This window comes from Amphiura filiformis, unplaced genomic scaffold, assembly GCF_039555335.1.
Source record: "Amphiura filiformis unplaced genomic scaffold, Afil_fr2py scaffold_66, whole genome shotgun sequence".
Classification (NCBI taxonomy): domain Eukaryota; kingdom Metazoa; phylum Echinodermata; class Ophiuroidea; order Amphilepidida; family Amphiuridae; genus Amphiura; species Amphiura filiformis.
The window spans coordinates 146,466-161,227 of record NW_027305530.1 but is presented as its reverse complement, the minus strand read 5'-3'; the positions used below and the strand labels follow the sequence as shown (position 1 = coordinate 161,227).

At 35.7% G+C, this 14,762-nt stretch overlaps 1 protein-coding gene and 1 long non-coding RNA gene across 2 annotated transcripts in view; both read right to left on the bottom strand.

The window, feature by feature from the left end:
- The window catches only part of LOC140144607 (medium-chain acyl-CoA ligase ACSF2, mitochondrial-like), a 34,376-nt gene extending 20,225 nt beyond the window's left edge, over window positions 1–14,151 (bottom strand). The window contains exons 1-10 of the mRNA XM_072166423.1: window positions 13,945–14,151; window positions 12,555–12,683; window positions 10,921–10,974; window positions 10,554–10,666; window positions 10,073–10,135; window positions 9,850–9,967; window positions 9,237–9,347; window positions 8,741–8,889; window positions 7,957–8,048; window positions 7,608–7,678 (exon numbers count right to left, since the gene is read on the bottom strand). Of these exons, the coding sequence (XP_072022524.1) occupies window positions 7,608–7,678; window positions 7,957–8,048; window positions 8,741–8,889; window positions 9,237–9,347; window positions 9,850–9,967; window positions 10,073–10,135; window positions 10,554–10,666; window positions 10,921–10,974; window positions 12,555–12,683; window positions 13,945–14,028 (984 nt within the window). The 5' untranslated portion in view covers window positions 14,029–14,151. The remainder of the gene's footprint in view (window positions 1–7,607; window positions 7,679–7,956; window positions 8,049–8,740; window positions 8,890–9,236; window positions 9,348–9,849; window positions 9,968–10,072; window positions 10,136–10,553; window positions 10,667–10,920; window positions 10,975–12,554; window positions 12,684–13,944) is intronic.
- Window positions 2,001–3,162, bottom strand: LOC140144608 (uncharacterized). Its single transcript, XR_011857915.1, has 3 exons — window positions 3,114–3,162; window positions 2,412–2,480; window positions 2,001–2,040 (listed from the first exon to the last, which is right to left on the bottom strand). It is a non-coding gene; the product is annotated as an uncharacterized lncRNA (long non-coding RNA).
- Window positions 14,152–14,762: the final 611 nt, after the last annotated feature.

Sequence of the window (14,762 nt, the reverse complement as noted above, 5' to 3'; positions counted from 1 at the left end):
TCTCAAAACGCAAAAAGGCGCCAAAGCCACTTATGACAACACAAAAGGAAGCTGACCGCATGTAATTGCATATTGCTGTCAAAATTATCTGATCGATGGCTGCTGAATATGCTCAGGTTGATTCATTTTCTCGATCTATGACTATTATAGTAAAATTAGTAAAAAACAATTTGAACAAATTGTGTCATCTATTTCCTCTTTCGTTTGATTTTACTGACGCAAGTTATGTTTAAAAACGTAAAATACGTAATGTGTTAAAAAAAGCTATCAATTCGATACACACCACGTATGGTGAATATTGACGAAAACAGTGATAAAATATTGGTGCAATCAAGGCCGGTTTTCCTATTAACCCTATTTTATTACCCCTTATAAAAGTGGTATATTTGAGTGGTGTGGAGGGTTGGGTAAAAACCATTAAGTGGCTTGGTATTAAGTGGGATACCATTGACAAGCTTGGAATTTAAGCTTTTAGAAAAACAAGCGTTTAATTAACTATGTAAATTTTATCCAAATATGATGAAAACATATTTTGATTTACATTTTGAAGTGTGTGAGTACATCAATGTGGCATCTTTATACAGTTTTAAATACACTGTCGTGTTTCTACATATAATAAAAAGAAATCCGAGTTAATATGGACTATTATGTTAAAAGTTTATGGACATTTTTGGGCTATTCTTAGAGCAAAATGTAGCCTAAAAATGGTTAAAATATGCAAGTTTCCAACATTTTAAACCATTTTATGACGTGTAAATGGTAGTTATATTAGGAAAAACGTTTTTTTGTTGATAGAGAAATGATAAATTATCAAAACTGCTCAAAAGATTAGACCTTATTTTGTGTAAATATTTTTTTAACATGCATAATAAGCCGACATTGATAGGGGGTAATAAAGAGGGGTTAAGACAAATAGGGTTCCACATCTTTTTGAATTTACAGCATTACTATGAAGTTTCCATTAAAAATAGATTATTAAAGTAAACTTGACCACTACTAGTATAATGATCGTAAATCGGATTCAATTGCTATTATCGGGTTATTTTTCCGTGTTTTATTTTCTCGTCTTAATATTTTGCGCTTGTCTCAATACCTCTCTTGTCTCGTAACCGGGTTCATTGCTTTGAGCGGACACGTTCTTTACATTCGCATCCTTTGGGCACGAATCATTGACAGTGTGCAATGTATAGTTGATAATTTGGTATTTTGCATCCTATGATGTTATGAATAACGTAGGACTGGACTATTCTGGTACAGGCTTTACGTTGAGTTCAGATTATTTTAATCGTGGTGATTATAGTGAAATTGTCCCCTCGATCGCCATGCTCCTTCAATACTTCACGTCCAGGTCTTTGGGCAGCTGCCCTCGTCTAGTCCAGGCTGGTCTCGGGCAGCTTTATCGTTTCTGAAATGCAACTGTCCCTAATGGTACTTTGATTCTTTTGCGGACTGTATGCCAGGAATGTAAGAAAGATGCATTGAGCATTATGCTCTTTGCCTTGAATTAAGTTTGTCATAAACTTTAACAATGGTTATCTTCTGCTTCTTAGTCACTATCAATGTTGACTACCATTATACAGATCGTATTTTGTTAGTCAAAACATAATACATCGTGTGGACGAGTTGGTTTACTGGTTGATACACTACGGCCGCGATCAATTCCTCATGTTGCAGGAAGCAACTTTAATAGAATGAGTTCAAATTCTTCCCAGTTTCCATCGTAAAGAATATTCTCAAGTATATTTTGACCGTTCGGACGGTGAAGACATTCTGTATCCCCAGCTCGAATTTGTTGAGCTGGATTTTAGATTAACATCATACACGAACTATTCGATTGCGTTCTAAAAGAAGTGAAAGCCGGGGAAAAACATATTTAAAAATATTAAATATCGTTCATTTCCCGTATCATTTTATTACAAATATTGGTGTCACAAATTAACTTTATAATCAAAATCAAATTAATGAAACAGCATTTAACTTACAACAGGCTATTATGTTGAACGCTTTCTTCGCAATTCGTGTTGCTTCAATGCGTGAATACTAAAACAGAGAGACAAAGAACAAGGATTTATGAAACATTTTGGTTATTTATCATAATATATTTATGAAGAACAAAATGTAAAATAGTCTATAAGGCGACGAAAAAAGAAAACCCTGTTCTACATGTTCTACTAGATATGCATAAAACAACATTATTTGACAAAATAAACGAGACCTTTTTGGTTTCTGCCACTGTTTATTGAGTCCACATTCAGAAAGCAAGCGATGTGATCGAGCATCATCCCGATTGAAGTGGTATTCTTATAGAAAGCAATATAATTACGCGCCAAAAGAAAGAACAAAAAAACCCACTCCTACCCACAACAACAACAACAACAACAACAACAACAACACAGAAACATGAAATTTACCTTTCCATTCGGAGTCGTTGGAAATTCATCGAAGAAGATAACGTACTTTGGAACCAATAGGGCATAGACCTAAGTGAATGAGAGACATCAGATAAATAAACCAACAAATAAACCAACGTTTACGTATAATCACATTCAGAGATCTGTATCCGTAAAAAATGCAGTTGCATAACTACACCACGAATCCATAAGCAGAAATAGTACCATTTGATAATAACCCTTGATTTTTCATGAAATATATTGAGTACTTCTTTCTTAAAGTACCCATTGGCCTATCTATCGCTATCTGCTATAATCTGAGACCGAATTAAAAACGACAAGTTTGCGTATGACGTCCTGTCAAAACCAGCAACCAAATGCGCTGCGCCTTTGCTCTGACGTTGAGCATGGTTTCCGAACTCGACGTCCTTGCGTGGCAAGTTTCTTGCCTTAGGGGACAGCAAACCACCAAAATCTGATACTTGACCTCTTTAAAAAAAAAATTAGTTTCAGACTCATTCTTTCCAAGGATCGTTGGTACATTACCAACCAATTTATACCAAGTTCAAGTTTAGGGGATTTTAGGTTAGGATTAGGGTTATGATAAGGTTTAAAGTGTCAGGGTTAGCATCATGGTTGGGGTTGGGTTAGGGAGATGGAGAGGGTTAGGATATTATAGTGCGTATGGGGGTGTGCTGATGCGTGATGACATTTCGTACATACTTTTCCTCGGCAAAATTCCCTGATGTCCTCCTCAGTAGGTGAATTATCCTATCAACTCTGAAAAAAAAATCAAATGTAAATAAAACATTTTAATGGTACACTTGTTACACTATATAACCTTGTCCCTGTGTTATTACCGTTGTCTACAAAGTCATGGAAGTCAACATCATGAAACGTGCTAGTGCGATTAATTAAAATAAACAAGCAGAACACAATCCTACCTGATACATGCACAGATTTCTTCACCCACTCTTTCATCAGGCAATCCAATCACCTATACACACAAATATAAGGCCAAAGATGTAAATGTATATCTAGAAATATTTGAAATCGAAAGGCGGGATTTGTTTCCTTTTGTTTCTGCCGACTCAAATAAACTTGAGATGCTCGAAACTTTGAACTTAAGATTCTTATTTAAAAAATATTGCAACCCGTGACATTTATCCCTGTTCTCTAATTAAATATATTCCTTGTGTAACATGATTTTAACCAACAGACGAATAGGTATTCGTCAATATGCAAAGATCGCGATGGTATAGACGTTTTTCCAGTAAATGACGTAAATCTTACACTGATTATTCTCTAACCAATAACATGATTAACACTATAGCAAAACATTGCTGCCGCCGGAATATCGTTACATCTGTTATATTCCACCCTGTGTGTACATACCATTGCTGCTAGGACTTTTGGATGTTCGTGCAACACTGCTTCTAACTCTACCGGTATTAAGTTGACTCCTTCCTTGAGGATGGTGTCCTACGTAGGGAATAACAATGTACACAGGATAAATAATATTACAAAAATAACATTGTTGAACCGATTTTTCGTATCTAAGAGATTTGTGATATTCCAGTTGAAATTATACACCACTGTGGAAGGCATGACCTATAAATCTCTATAAACAGGAAGTATGAATTTCAAATAGGATAACATGAATATGGGCGACTCCATTTGAAATCTATATACGGTAGTCTTTCATAGGGGTGTTTGGATTTTAATCAGAATAGACCAATAAAGGATGGAAATGTTGTGACATGCATTTCACTGGTACCGATCTGGTATCACATACACCTGTATGTGTCAAATGATGTGCATACGTTTCAAGGTATTGTATGATCACCTCTTATCTTTTTCTTTAAGACAATGACCTACCCACCTTTTTCCTCCCTCTCATCGTAAGAAAGCCTGCTTCATCCATCACACCTAAATCGCTAAAATTGAAAATTGAGAAATTAAACATAGAATCAAGAGATTTAACATATTCACGAGTCATACACATTAAAATATACATATATTTTGAAAATCCGTTTTATTGTTATTGTCAAAGATAAGAGTGTTTTAGTCAGTATGGTAGGCATAAGGTGTTAAATTGTGGCGACTGATATTATTAACTATATGAAAAATATTTTCAAAAAAGTACCAATATTTTACTATTTTTGAGCAAATTTTGCGAAATATTTTCCAATGACTTCCCAACCAATACAAAAGTTACAAAGCCCCCCCCCCCACCATTCCGGTCTGGTGGTCATATGGAAATTAGAAGACCTACATTAAGCCCGCTGGAAAACAGCACCTGGAAGAGATTTCTAGAATATCTTTGACTCACCCAGTATGTATCCACCCATTGATATCTTTTATTTCCTTTGTTTGCAAATCATCAGCCAAGTAATATTTAAAAGCAGAATAACCCCGGACAAGAATTTCTCCAACTGTTTCACAGGTACAATAATTCCATTGTCATCAACAATCTTCGTCTGTATACATAAATGTAAGAACACATCAACACGTGTTTTTACCAATAAAGACAATTTCACTGGTGCCTACCATAATTGGAAATTTAGTATAGGTATAGATTAGGTGATTTTACGTAATAATAGATATGATATACCTATTCAGAATATTTCGACTACGGCAGATTTTTCCACCTTCAAATAGCATTATCAAATGCTAATTATCTTGATATTCTCCTTCAGAACAATAAAGAAAGCGAAACTGAAAACTTGAAAAGGTACGTCTTCAAGATATCTTAGTATGTGCGATACTTTGCCGTTTAAATTATGTGCGGTCAGAAATTGTCCGCAAAACCCTCAACTATAATCACCAGCCGTATCCGGGATGTTCTGTATATCGATATCCGGGTAAGATGGTATTGGCGCACTATAAATAGTCGAGGATAAATACATGTAGTACGGTATTCCCGGAAGTGGTACATATAGCACCATGCTTTTCAGTTTTGACCAGGCGGCGAGTGGCATGATAGAGCACGGCCGTATGGCATTTTCCATATACTCGGTTAGTTTTGTGGGGTTCATTATCGAACCCCAACGGCTTAGCTTGTATTTATATTATTTATTAACATAGGCCTATTTGTTTGTGATATTTCAAGCGTTTTAAAATTTCAAAATAATCCCATTCAATTACACGGTTGACGATGGAAATTTACTGAATTTAGAGAATGCACGCCATTCACCACCTGGTTTTGACCTCAGTATATGGCACAGGACATTCAATTTGGTGAATATTATATGACGTAAATTGATTCACTATGAACAGCACTAGTTAATGTATAATTATATTAAATACTATAGAACTGGTAAAAGATGTACCCAAACTTACTTAGTATAATTATTTAGTTTAACAGTACTAAGTAATTGGTGATGATTGCTAGCCAAACAAAATGAAAACAAAACCAAAATAATAATTTATACTAGGAAAAGTGCCTTCGTTTTCAGGGTAATAAACAAAAGTAGCCGGCTAGTATGGTTTTTAAGTATAAAATTAAAAAAAAAATCCTTAAAGGTCCGTAACCCGATCGACAGCATCATCCCCCCGATTTTTTTCATTGTTGATAAGGTTTTGGTATCACATAATAGATACTATTTTTCTCATTACTATCCTGAAATTTGACGCGCCAAGTCGATGTATTTCCGGAGAAATCATGAAACACAGCGGTTTTTACAGGCTACCATTTTGTAAATAATAAAAATTACTTCGGATTTCTGGGCAGGGAATTAATTGCGAATCATCAGTCTCCTCAACAATTACTTTGGTTTCGCGTCATACACATTAACTAACTGCTGAGGAGACGTTGCGCCGTATTTAGTTATAAAAATTCCGCGATGGACGTAGTGGGCAGAATAGCTCAATTGGTTAGCGCGTTATGCTTTACCCAAGAGGTACGCGGTTCAAAACCCGGTATCGGAAGGGTTCTTTTTCCTCTCCGTTTTTAACCCAAACTTTGTTATATTCATTTGAAATGTACATATTGCAAGGGGAAATATATTTTGTTTCCTTTTTTTCTGAAACGGACAAAACCCAAATATTGTCCGTTCAATACGGGCCGGGCATTGTACAGCATGTCAGCATTCGTCATACGAACGGGAATTGTTGTTGTTGCTTGCCTGCCCAGAAAGCAATTCACGTATACCAAGGTATTGGATTGCAAATTTGGCTATTTATTCACATTTACGCTGAAAATACTCTCGTTTTTTCACAAAGCAGCATAAAGGGGGCGATATTTGTTATTATTATGTAATTTTAAAGACAATCCATATCCAAAACCAATAGGGTTACCCCCTTTAAGTAATCGGATAGCAACATTTGAACAGTAATTTTTGTGGGACCTGACGTTGCTATCCGATGAATATTTTATTTTCATCCATTTACTCACCTCAAGACCGTCTATAGTATAAGTAGCTGCACCTGCTAATTTGTCCGGTGGGTCTACAGGATCACCCATGTGAGTCATTAAGATTTCAGTCATACCATAGCAGTTCTTTATGTGTAAATATATATTAAAAAACCGTTCATAATTTAGAATTTGACACTTAAAACAGACAAATACAATATGGAGCAACAGACAGTTAGATTAGTATCATCACTTACGAGTAGGCCTATGTCAGCAAGGTCGGGTCATGCGTACATGTGCATGAAATTACATTTTGTATACCGAGATCCAATTAGCTTAATATTCATTACGTTGTGAAGTGATTGCGTTATATTGCCAAAATCGCATCGAATTATGAACCATCTCTATCGTATTCTGTCTGTCTCTTAGTCTGTCTAAAGAGGGCAACATTAATTACCTTTTGTTTACAGTCATTTCGGTTACTCGCGTTCGGCGAATCGCGTAAATCACTTCCAGTTATTCTCCAGGGTTATTTTCCAATAGCATATGACCTTTATATAAGCCGGCAGTAAAATATCGTGAAAACGTTGAATAACGTTTCTTTTTATTGTATTACAATTTGCATTATCAGAAACTACACATCTTACATAGTTTTAAGTTTGAAAAGTCCTATGAATCGATATCCGGTAGATTGAGGAGATAAGATATTGTTAAAACGTTGAATAACACTAAAACATGTTTATAATACGTTTATAACGTTTTAAGAATATTTTTGTGTTTGCTGGATTTATAGTAATCTGTTATTCATCATTATGGACAAATCACACGACGATACGGATGTACCGTAAATTATTTTTACTCACCGTTGTATACTGGACTAGTTTCTTCATTTTTTGTCGCAGTTCATTTGGAATAATACTACCGCCCATGCCCACTAAAATAAATAAAAAAGCAGTGTTACTGTTTGTTTATTTGATATGCTGAAATTTGATAAAACATGGGCACAAGTGTACACATGGGTGTACACGACATCTCATGCCCTATGTTGTGATAGGCCTATAGCAATAACTTTCAATTTGATAAAATATAAACCCTTTTCTCTTCTGCAAAGGGGGATTTCTATCATTTGGAGCCTGATACATTTGATATTTTAGATTTGATTATTTTTTTTATTGTATTACAATTTGCATTATAGGAAACTACACATCTTACTTAGTTTTAGGTTTGAAAAGTCATATGAATCGATATTCGGTAGATTGAGGAGATCATAGGCTTGGTGAATTAATACAGTGCCGATGGAAACCCTAGAAGAATTAACAAATAACAATGTTGATCAACGATAAAAAACACAAAATACCACGATGAAAACCACTGCGCATGTGTGAATCCCAGGGTTTGCGATCATGTGCTATATGCTCACGGAATCGCTGTCCGGGGCAGCGTAACCCGTGTGGCTACTGGTCGGTGATCCTGTGCTTGGCATGCGGGGTTGAATCCCGAGGGTGCAAAGTGACTTCTTTGTTCATCCTCCCTCTTTTTTCGTTTGTTATTTAACTTCCGATGGCAAAAAAGCAGGGGGGCAATGTTAGGGTTGATAATATATACACACTCTAATAAACTTATAACTTGTGTTTAAACATCCTAAGTTAAAGGTTAGGGTGTAATTATCAACTGCGGGCTCCGTCTATACACATATCAAACAAATTCGATCAATGGGCGAGGTCCAATTCCCGCTAGTCCTTTTCTTAAGTTGTCTTGGGATGCACATTATAATTTTGAACTTTTAGAATCAAAACATACTTCTGGGATGGAAGCCTGTCGAATTCAACTACGCTGTTAATCACAACATCGCGGAACGTTTTACTTTTGAAGGTACTACGTGGCTTCTCTTGTAGGTATATTCGTGATTATCATTATATATATATATGTATGCAGAAGGACGCACATAAATGTTTGGAAAAAAGTAATGGGCCCACTCTCTCCTATAAGCAATTACCTTTCATTCTGAAGTGCCTCAGCCATAATGCCAGCATTGAATGCTGGGTATAAAACAATGGTTGTGCAACCTCTGGCTATAGGAAGATATGTTCCCCAAACAGTACCGGTGCCTGATAAGGTGACGCCAACCATATACCGAAGTGATTCCTAAAAACAATAACAATTTGTGTTTCGGGAATCTATTTTAACAGTTTTCAGATGGCTAGCACAATATAATGTATGAATGAAATAATCTACAGCGTTGTAGATTACGCCGCTAAAGATATAATGCTAACATTATGCATCGTCGTTGTCATCAATATAATTATCGAATGTCTCTCTCCCCGATGAATACATAAATCATGTAAATTAAAAAAATAAAAAATCCCTCGGGAGTTTATCAGGGATTTAATTACAATGATGTTATTATTAAAGATATAATGTAATTAATTTGATTTGAATCTTGTATAAAGAAATCTCCATACAAATGTTTAAAAAGAATGTTTTATCATTACCCAATTACAGTTGAAGTTGTCCACTCCCATCCGGAAGAAAGCTCCCGTCATTGCGTTATTGAGAATGGAATGATGTGAATGCACTGCTGGCTTAGGCATCCCTGTACTACCCTGTACAAATAATCGATCGATCAATCAATCAATCAATCAATCAATCAATCAATCAATCAATCAATCAATCAATCAATCAATCAATCAATCAATCGATCGATCGATCGATCAATCAATCAATCAATCAGAAACAGTACATTATTGTTCATTGCACATGGAACAGTATACATACACTCAATTCTAATTGATTGGTTGAATATGGTGATATTGTTTATCTATCTTGTTATCATGGTTTTTAAATGTCGTGTTTTCAATGTTGTCCTATGGTAACATTGTAAGATTACTGAAAACAATTAAAGCTGTGTTAGTTTTCAAAAATGGTAGCCTTTGCTATTAGATATTACGTCCTTTTAATCTATGAGCCGAACAACTGTTGCAAAATGAAATGAAATCGCAATATTAGCGCCTAATGCGTGTATCGGCGATTCTGATTGTCTGAATTCAATCTCGGGATAGTTTCGCAGGGTATTTAAAAAATAATGCCAACTGCTTTCTGACTTACAGATGTAAAATATATACAACATGGATCGTCAATATCCAGAGACTTGCAGATTTCCTCCACCTTGCTAATATCAGTCTCGTTACCAAGTGTCATGAAGTCGTCGTAACTGTAAACACCCCTAAACAATATATGAATATTAAAATGTCATAAATAATAATATTAAAATGTTATAAATAATACAATGTAATTGCATTAAGAACTGGAAATTTAATTTCAAACTTACGTTTTGCTGGATAGCTTTTTTGCTGATTTACTACACAGAACCAGGAACTGTAAATGTGGACAGCTTTGGCAAGAAAGAATATGTAAAACATGTTAAAATTCTATAATAAGAAAGAAAGAAAGAAAGAAAAAAAAAAAAAAAAAAAGAAAAAAAAAAAAAAGAAAGAAAGAAAGAAAGAAAAAAGAAAGAAAGAAAAAGAAAGAAAAAGAAAGAAAGAAAGAAAGAAAGAAAGAAAGAAAGAAAGAAAAGAAAGAAAGAAAGAAAGAAAAAACACAAAAAGACAGATAGGAATTCAGGCAGAAAATCACGGAAAAGAAATCGGGTAATTTGCGAATTAGACGCACGCCTTTCTTGAAACGTTTATGCACATGCACACATGCCTATGCCTTCTTATAATTCAAATACATGATTAATTTATTATTTTAACATTTTTATATAGCGTTATCGTTTAAATATTCCAATCTGCTTATGCTCATCTTACCAATCTGATTTTAATTGTTCAGCCGGGCTACTTTTCATTTCTGGAAAATACTCGCAAGCCCTGTCCAACAGTTCATCAGGAGATCGTGTCAGAATTATCGCCTTACACTGCAACTGAAATGGCAACCAGGTTTTGAAATGTGTTTTTAACAATATTGCCATTTGCAATGAATAGACAATAAACAAGAAAAACACACAAACACACAAATTGATTGAAGGAACATCCAAACATACGAGAATATTACTTAGTCCCATTACAACATGACTCGAGGTATAATCTGAACAATTTCCAGCTAAAATGTAAACAAAAGCAAATGCTCAATGCTTAGGATTAAATATAATTGACTTATGAATGCGATGGGAAATACCTTGTTCATGATGGCTACGATTGTTGAATGTGGGAACTCCAGCCTCAAAGGCACCTGTAGGGAAACATACTACACAATTACTACTAGTTTCATATAATGTGTTTTTACAGAGATGCAGTTTATACAAATACCAAGATCATCCTCCCGGATATATGGATGGTAACATTCGCGTCACATCATTGGCGTCAATTCCAGGGGGAGGGGGACGTGTCCCTCCCCCTGTGGGCACAATTACCCGGTTTTTGTTCTTTTCATCCACTTTTTGACAATTGAAGCCGATTCCCCCCCCCCCCACACACACACACCCCAAGTCGGATTGGCGCGTCACATTATGTTAGTTTTTAGGGTGTCAATATCAAGACAGGACAAACTAAAGGGTAAAGGTCACAGCCAAGCTAACATCCTGCTCTTTTGGTAACTGACTGTGATCTACATGTATAGTTTGGCTCTATGTACACGGTTAAACAATTTTTGTTGACGTCAATTATGAAAATATTTACTCCGTCAATTATGAAAACATTTACTCTCAGCATTTTTTTTGTTCAATATAACCTTATAATACCGGGTGTCCCAAAAGTCCCTTAACATTGTGAATCTGCCATAACTTGCGTTGGGTTAATAGTGTTGTTACAAAAATTGCACAGTATGTAGATAATTCTTTTAGAAATGTTATGATACCAAACATGCCTATGTGGTCATGACCCTTTGGCATGAAATTAATGGATATCTACCGTACCGTTAAACCCACTTTTATAAACGCAAAATAAGTCTCGTCATTTGAGACGTGAACACGATATAACGTGTTATCATTTTAAAATCTGTTTTGTTTAATCTGGCTGTGTTTGTTTGATTGTTTGTTTGTTTGTTTGTTTTCAATGCGTAATCTTTATGGAAACTGCTTAAGATCTTTTCTGAGGATTCGATGAACAGTTGTACGGGGTACGTTGTTCTGAAAGTCGACGTACTGATCGCCTTGGGCTTTTCGCCACCGCTCTTCGTATGACATCAATGTTTGTAGCCGATCTTCCTGTTCTTCCACGTCCTGCCCGAAGTAGATCATGAACAGATCCAGTTGATAGGAATTTCAGCACTAGTTGCTGGATTGTATTTCGACTGGGTAGTGCATAATTTACATTAAACTGTTCCTTAAACATTGCTTCAGTGAGTTTGTCCGACTTTGTCTCGGCAAAGAACCATACGACCTGAATCCGTTGATCTATAGGAAATTCATCTTCACTTCAACTGTTTTAAAGTAAAGTTTAATATTGTCAATATATCCTAATTATAATCTAAAACAGCAGTCACGCTTACGCTAAGCCATGTAATCCATGAATGTTCATACCTAAATGTAGCGTGCGCAGTGAGTGAACCAACTCTATTGTTCAGGGAAGCACATCATTCATGTTCTTGAACAAAGAACACATGAGCTTGCTTTTGTGGGTTTGATACACACATATGTACAGTCGCACAGTAAGGTCAAAGGGTCATCAATAATGCTCTTTTTGGTATCAGAATAATTCTAAAAGATCAATCTATATGAATATGTTCTCCATTTTGGTATGAAGTAGGAAATATTTGAGATATGGCCAATTCACAATGTTAAGTTACTTTTGGGACACGCTGTACGTACTGACCAGTAAAATTCCAAGCTGTATGGAGGCATACAAGGCAACTATCCATTCCGAATGATTGGCACCTAAAATTGCTATCGTGTCTCCTTTCTTGAGGCCCTTAGAAACAAGGGAGGCAGCAAATTTCTGGCTCTGAAATGAACACGAAACAGATGTTACGTTTGGTATAGCAAAAGTGAAACAGATGTTACGTTTGGTATAGCAAAAGTAGTGCCGTAGTAATTCGGCGGAACCTTTGTTGTTATGATTTTGTATATACGGCAAGCGCCCGAGAAGGGAGTCAAACATGACTATGGGACCGTTCACAAACACTTGTTGGGGGGGCTGATGCAAAAGGGGGGGCTGAAATTTGTTGACCCTCCTAAGGGGGCCCTGAAAAAAAATGACCACAGTTTATATGCTTTTCTATGGGGTTGACCCATAATTTTCAATGAGGTCTGTAAAGGTGGGGGGGGGGGAGGCGAACAATTTTCGCGATGAATTTTTTTGCATCAGGCACCCCCCTTACAAGTGTTTGTGAACGGTCCCTAAATATTAAATATAGGATTGGTACAAAGACTTGGCACAAGTCTATGCATTCAAAATAGGGCTAAGGCCTATTATTGGGTAATTGGGTATAATTTTATTTTAATTTTATTTTTGATAATCGGTTCTATAGGAGTTTAAAAAAATGAGTTTTCCAAAAAATAGAATGCATAAACTTTGTAAAAGTCATTGCATGGGCTTGATTGTCAAATCATACAAAAACAGTTTTGGCCCTTTCTTAAAAAAATGGCTGAATATTAAAATGTCACTTAGGATTAGGATTTAGCTCTGTTTCCTTTGACAAAACAGTATGATATTTTTTTAAATTACAAAACAACAACAACAAAAATTAGTGCTATATTTTTAAAATTCCCTGCCCGATTTAACATAATTACGTTTTACACTACCTCCCCCAATGTATTTTGTAGCAAAACCGTTTCTATAATAATGCGTGCAAATAGATAAGGTGAAAATCGTGTGCATTTACTGATTGTGCCCCGTGCCCTGATTGTGAATGGTCAGCTGAATGGTGAACTGCTATACTGCTATATATATAGCAAATTTAACCTTGTGTACTGTGCTATTTTTACAGCGTGTATACACAGTAGTCCTACTATACAGTTGTGTATGTAGGGCATGTCTATATAATATGTCGTAAAATACCGAGGTATAATGTTTAGTAATATAATAATTAAACTATATAGACCTATACCGGGACCTATACATGCGGGTTCGAAATGATATATTATAGGCTATATCCATCAGCAATATGCTCGAACATTATACATAACCACCAACGCTAACAATAATACGTACTAGTAATCAAACTTGGGAAGTGCAAATCAAGACTAGTATTAAACAGGCTTACCTTTGCTTTCATTTGCTTGAATGTAAATCTTTCGTTATCCACGTAGAAGACAAACATTTCTTTGTCAGGATACTTCTCCGACATTTTATACAGTTGTTGTCCTACTGTCAACCCTATGAAGGGCTCCTTTTAGGAACATGAATGTAACTATTCGTCAACTTTTGAGACGGCATTTTAACTTCATAAGCTTATCGCCTATCGGTCTGATCAGGTCTGATATGCGCTGGTATATAAATACAAGGGCGCATTACACTAAATTTTACGATGTGCAATGGTAATGAGTTCCGATATTAAAGGGAGCGATCGTTAGGGGGGAACACGAAAAAAATTTTGGGGTCTTTAGGGGGGAACCTGAAATTTTTAGTTGAACCAGGAGGGGGGATTGTTAAATTTTAAATGGAGAAAATTGGAAAACAAGGGGGAACGCGAAAATTTTGAGCGGACGCGAGGGGGAACGCGAAATTTTTGTCGATATTTTTTCCAAAACGCCCATTCTCCCCTTGCCGTAAATAATGATCGGTCCCTAAAATGTATACAGACTAGACTGTAACAATAAAAATTATATACTTGCAATTTCGCTTCTCAGAAAAAATAAAAGAGATCATTCCAACAATTAATGTGTTGCAGTGGAATCAGTAACAGCCTTGGCTATCAGAAAAAAAATACTTGGTTTCTTTACTAATTCTGGCTCAAACGCTATGCTTAATTAACTAAATCGTCAAGAAAACTAGTTGTAATTAAAATACAAGTGAGTCAATAATACATTGACTCACTTGTATTTCAATTAGTAGGTCAAGTTCTATATGGCGGGGCTGTTG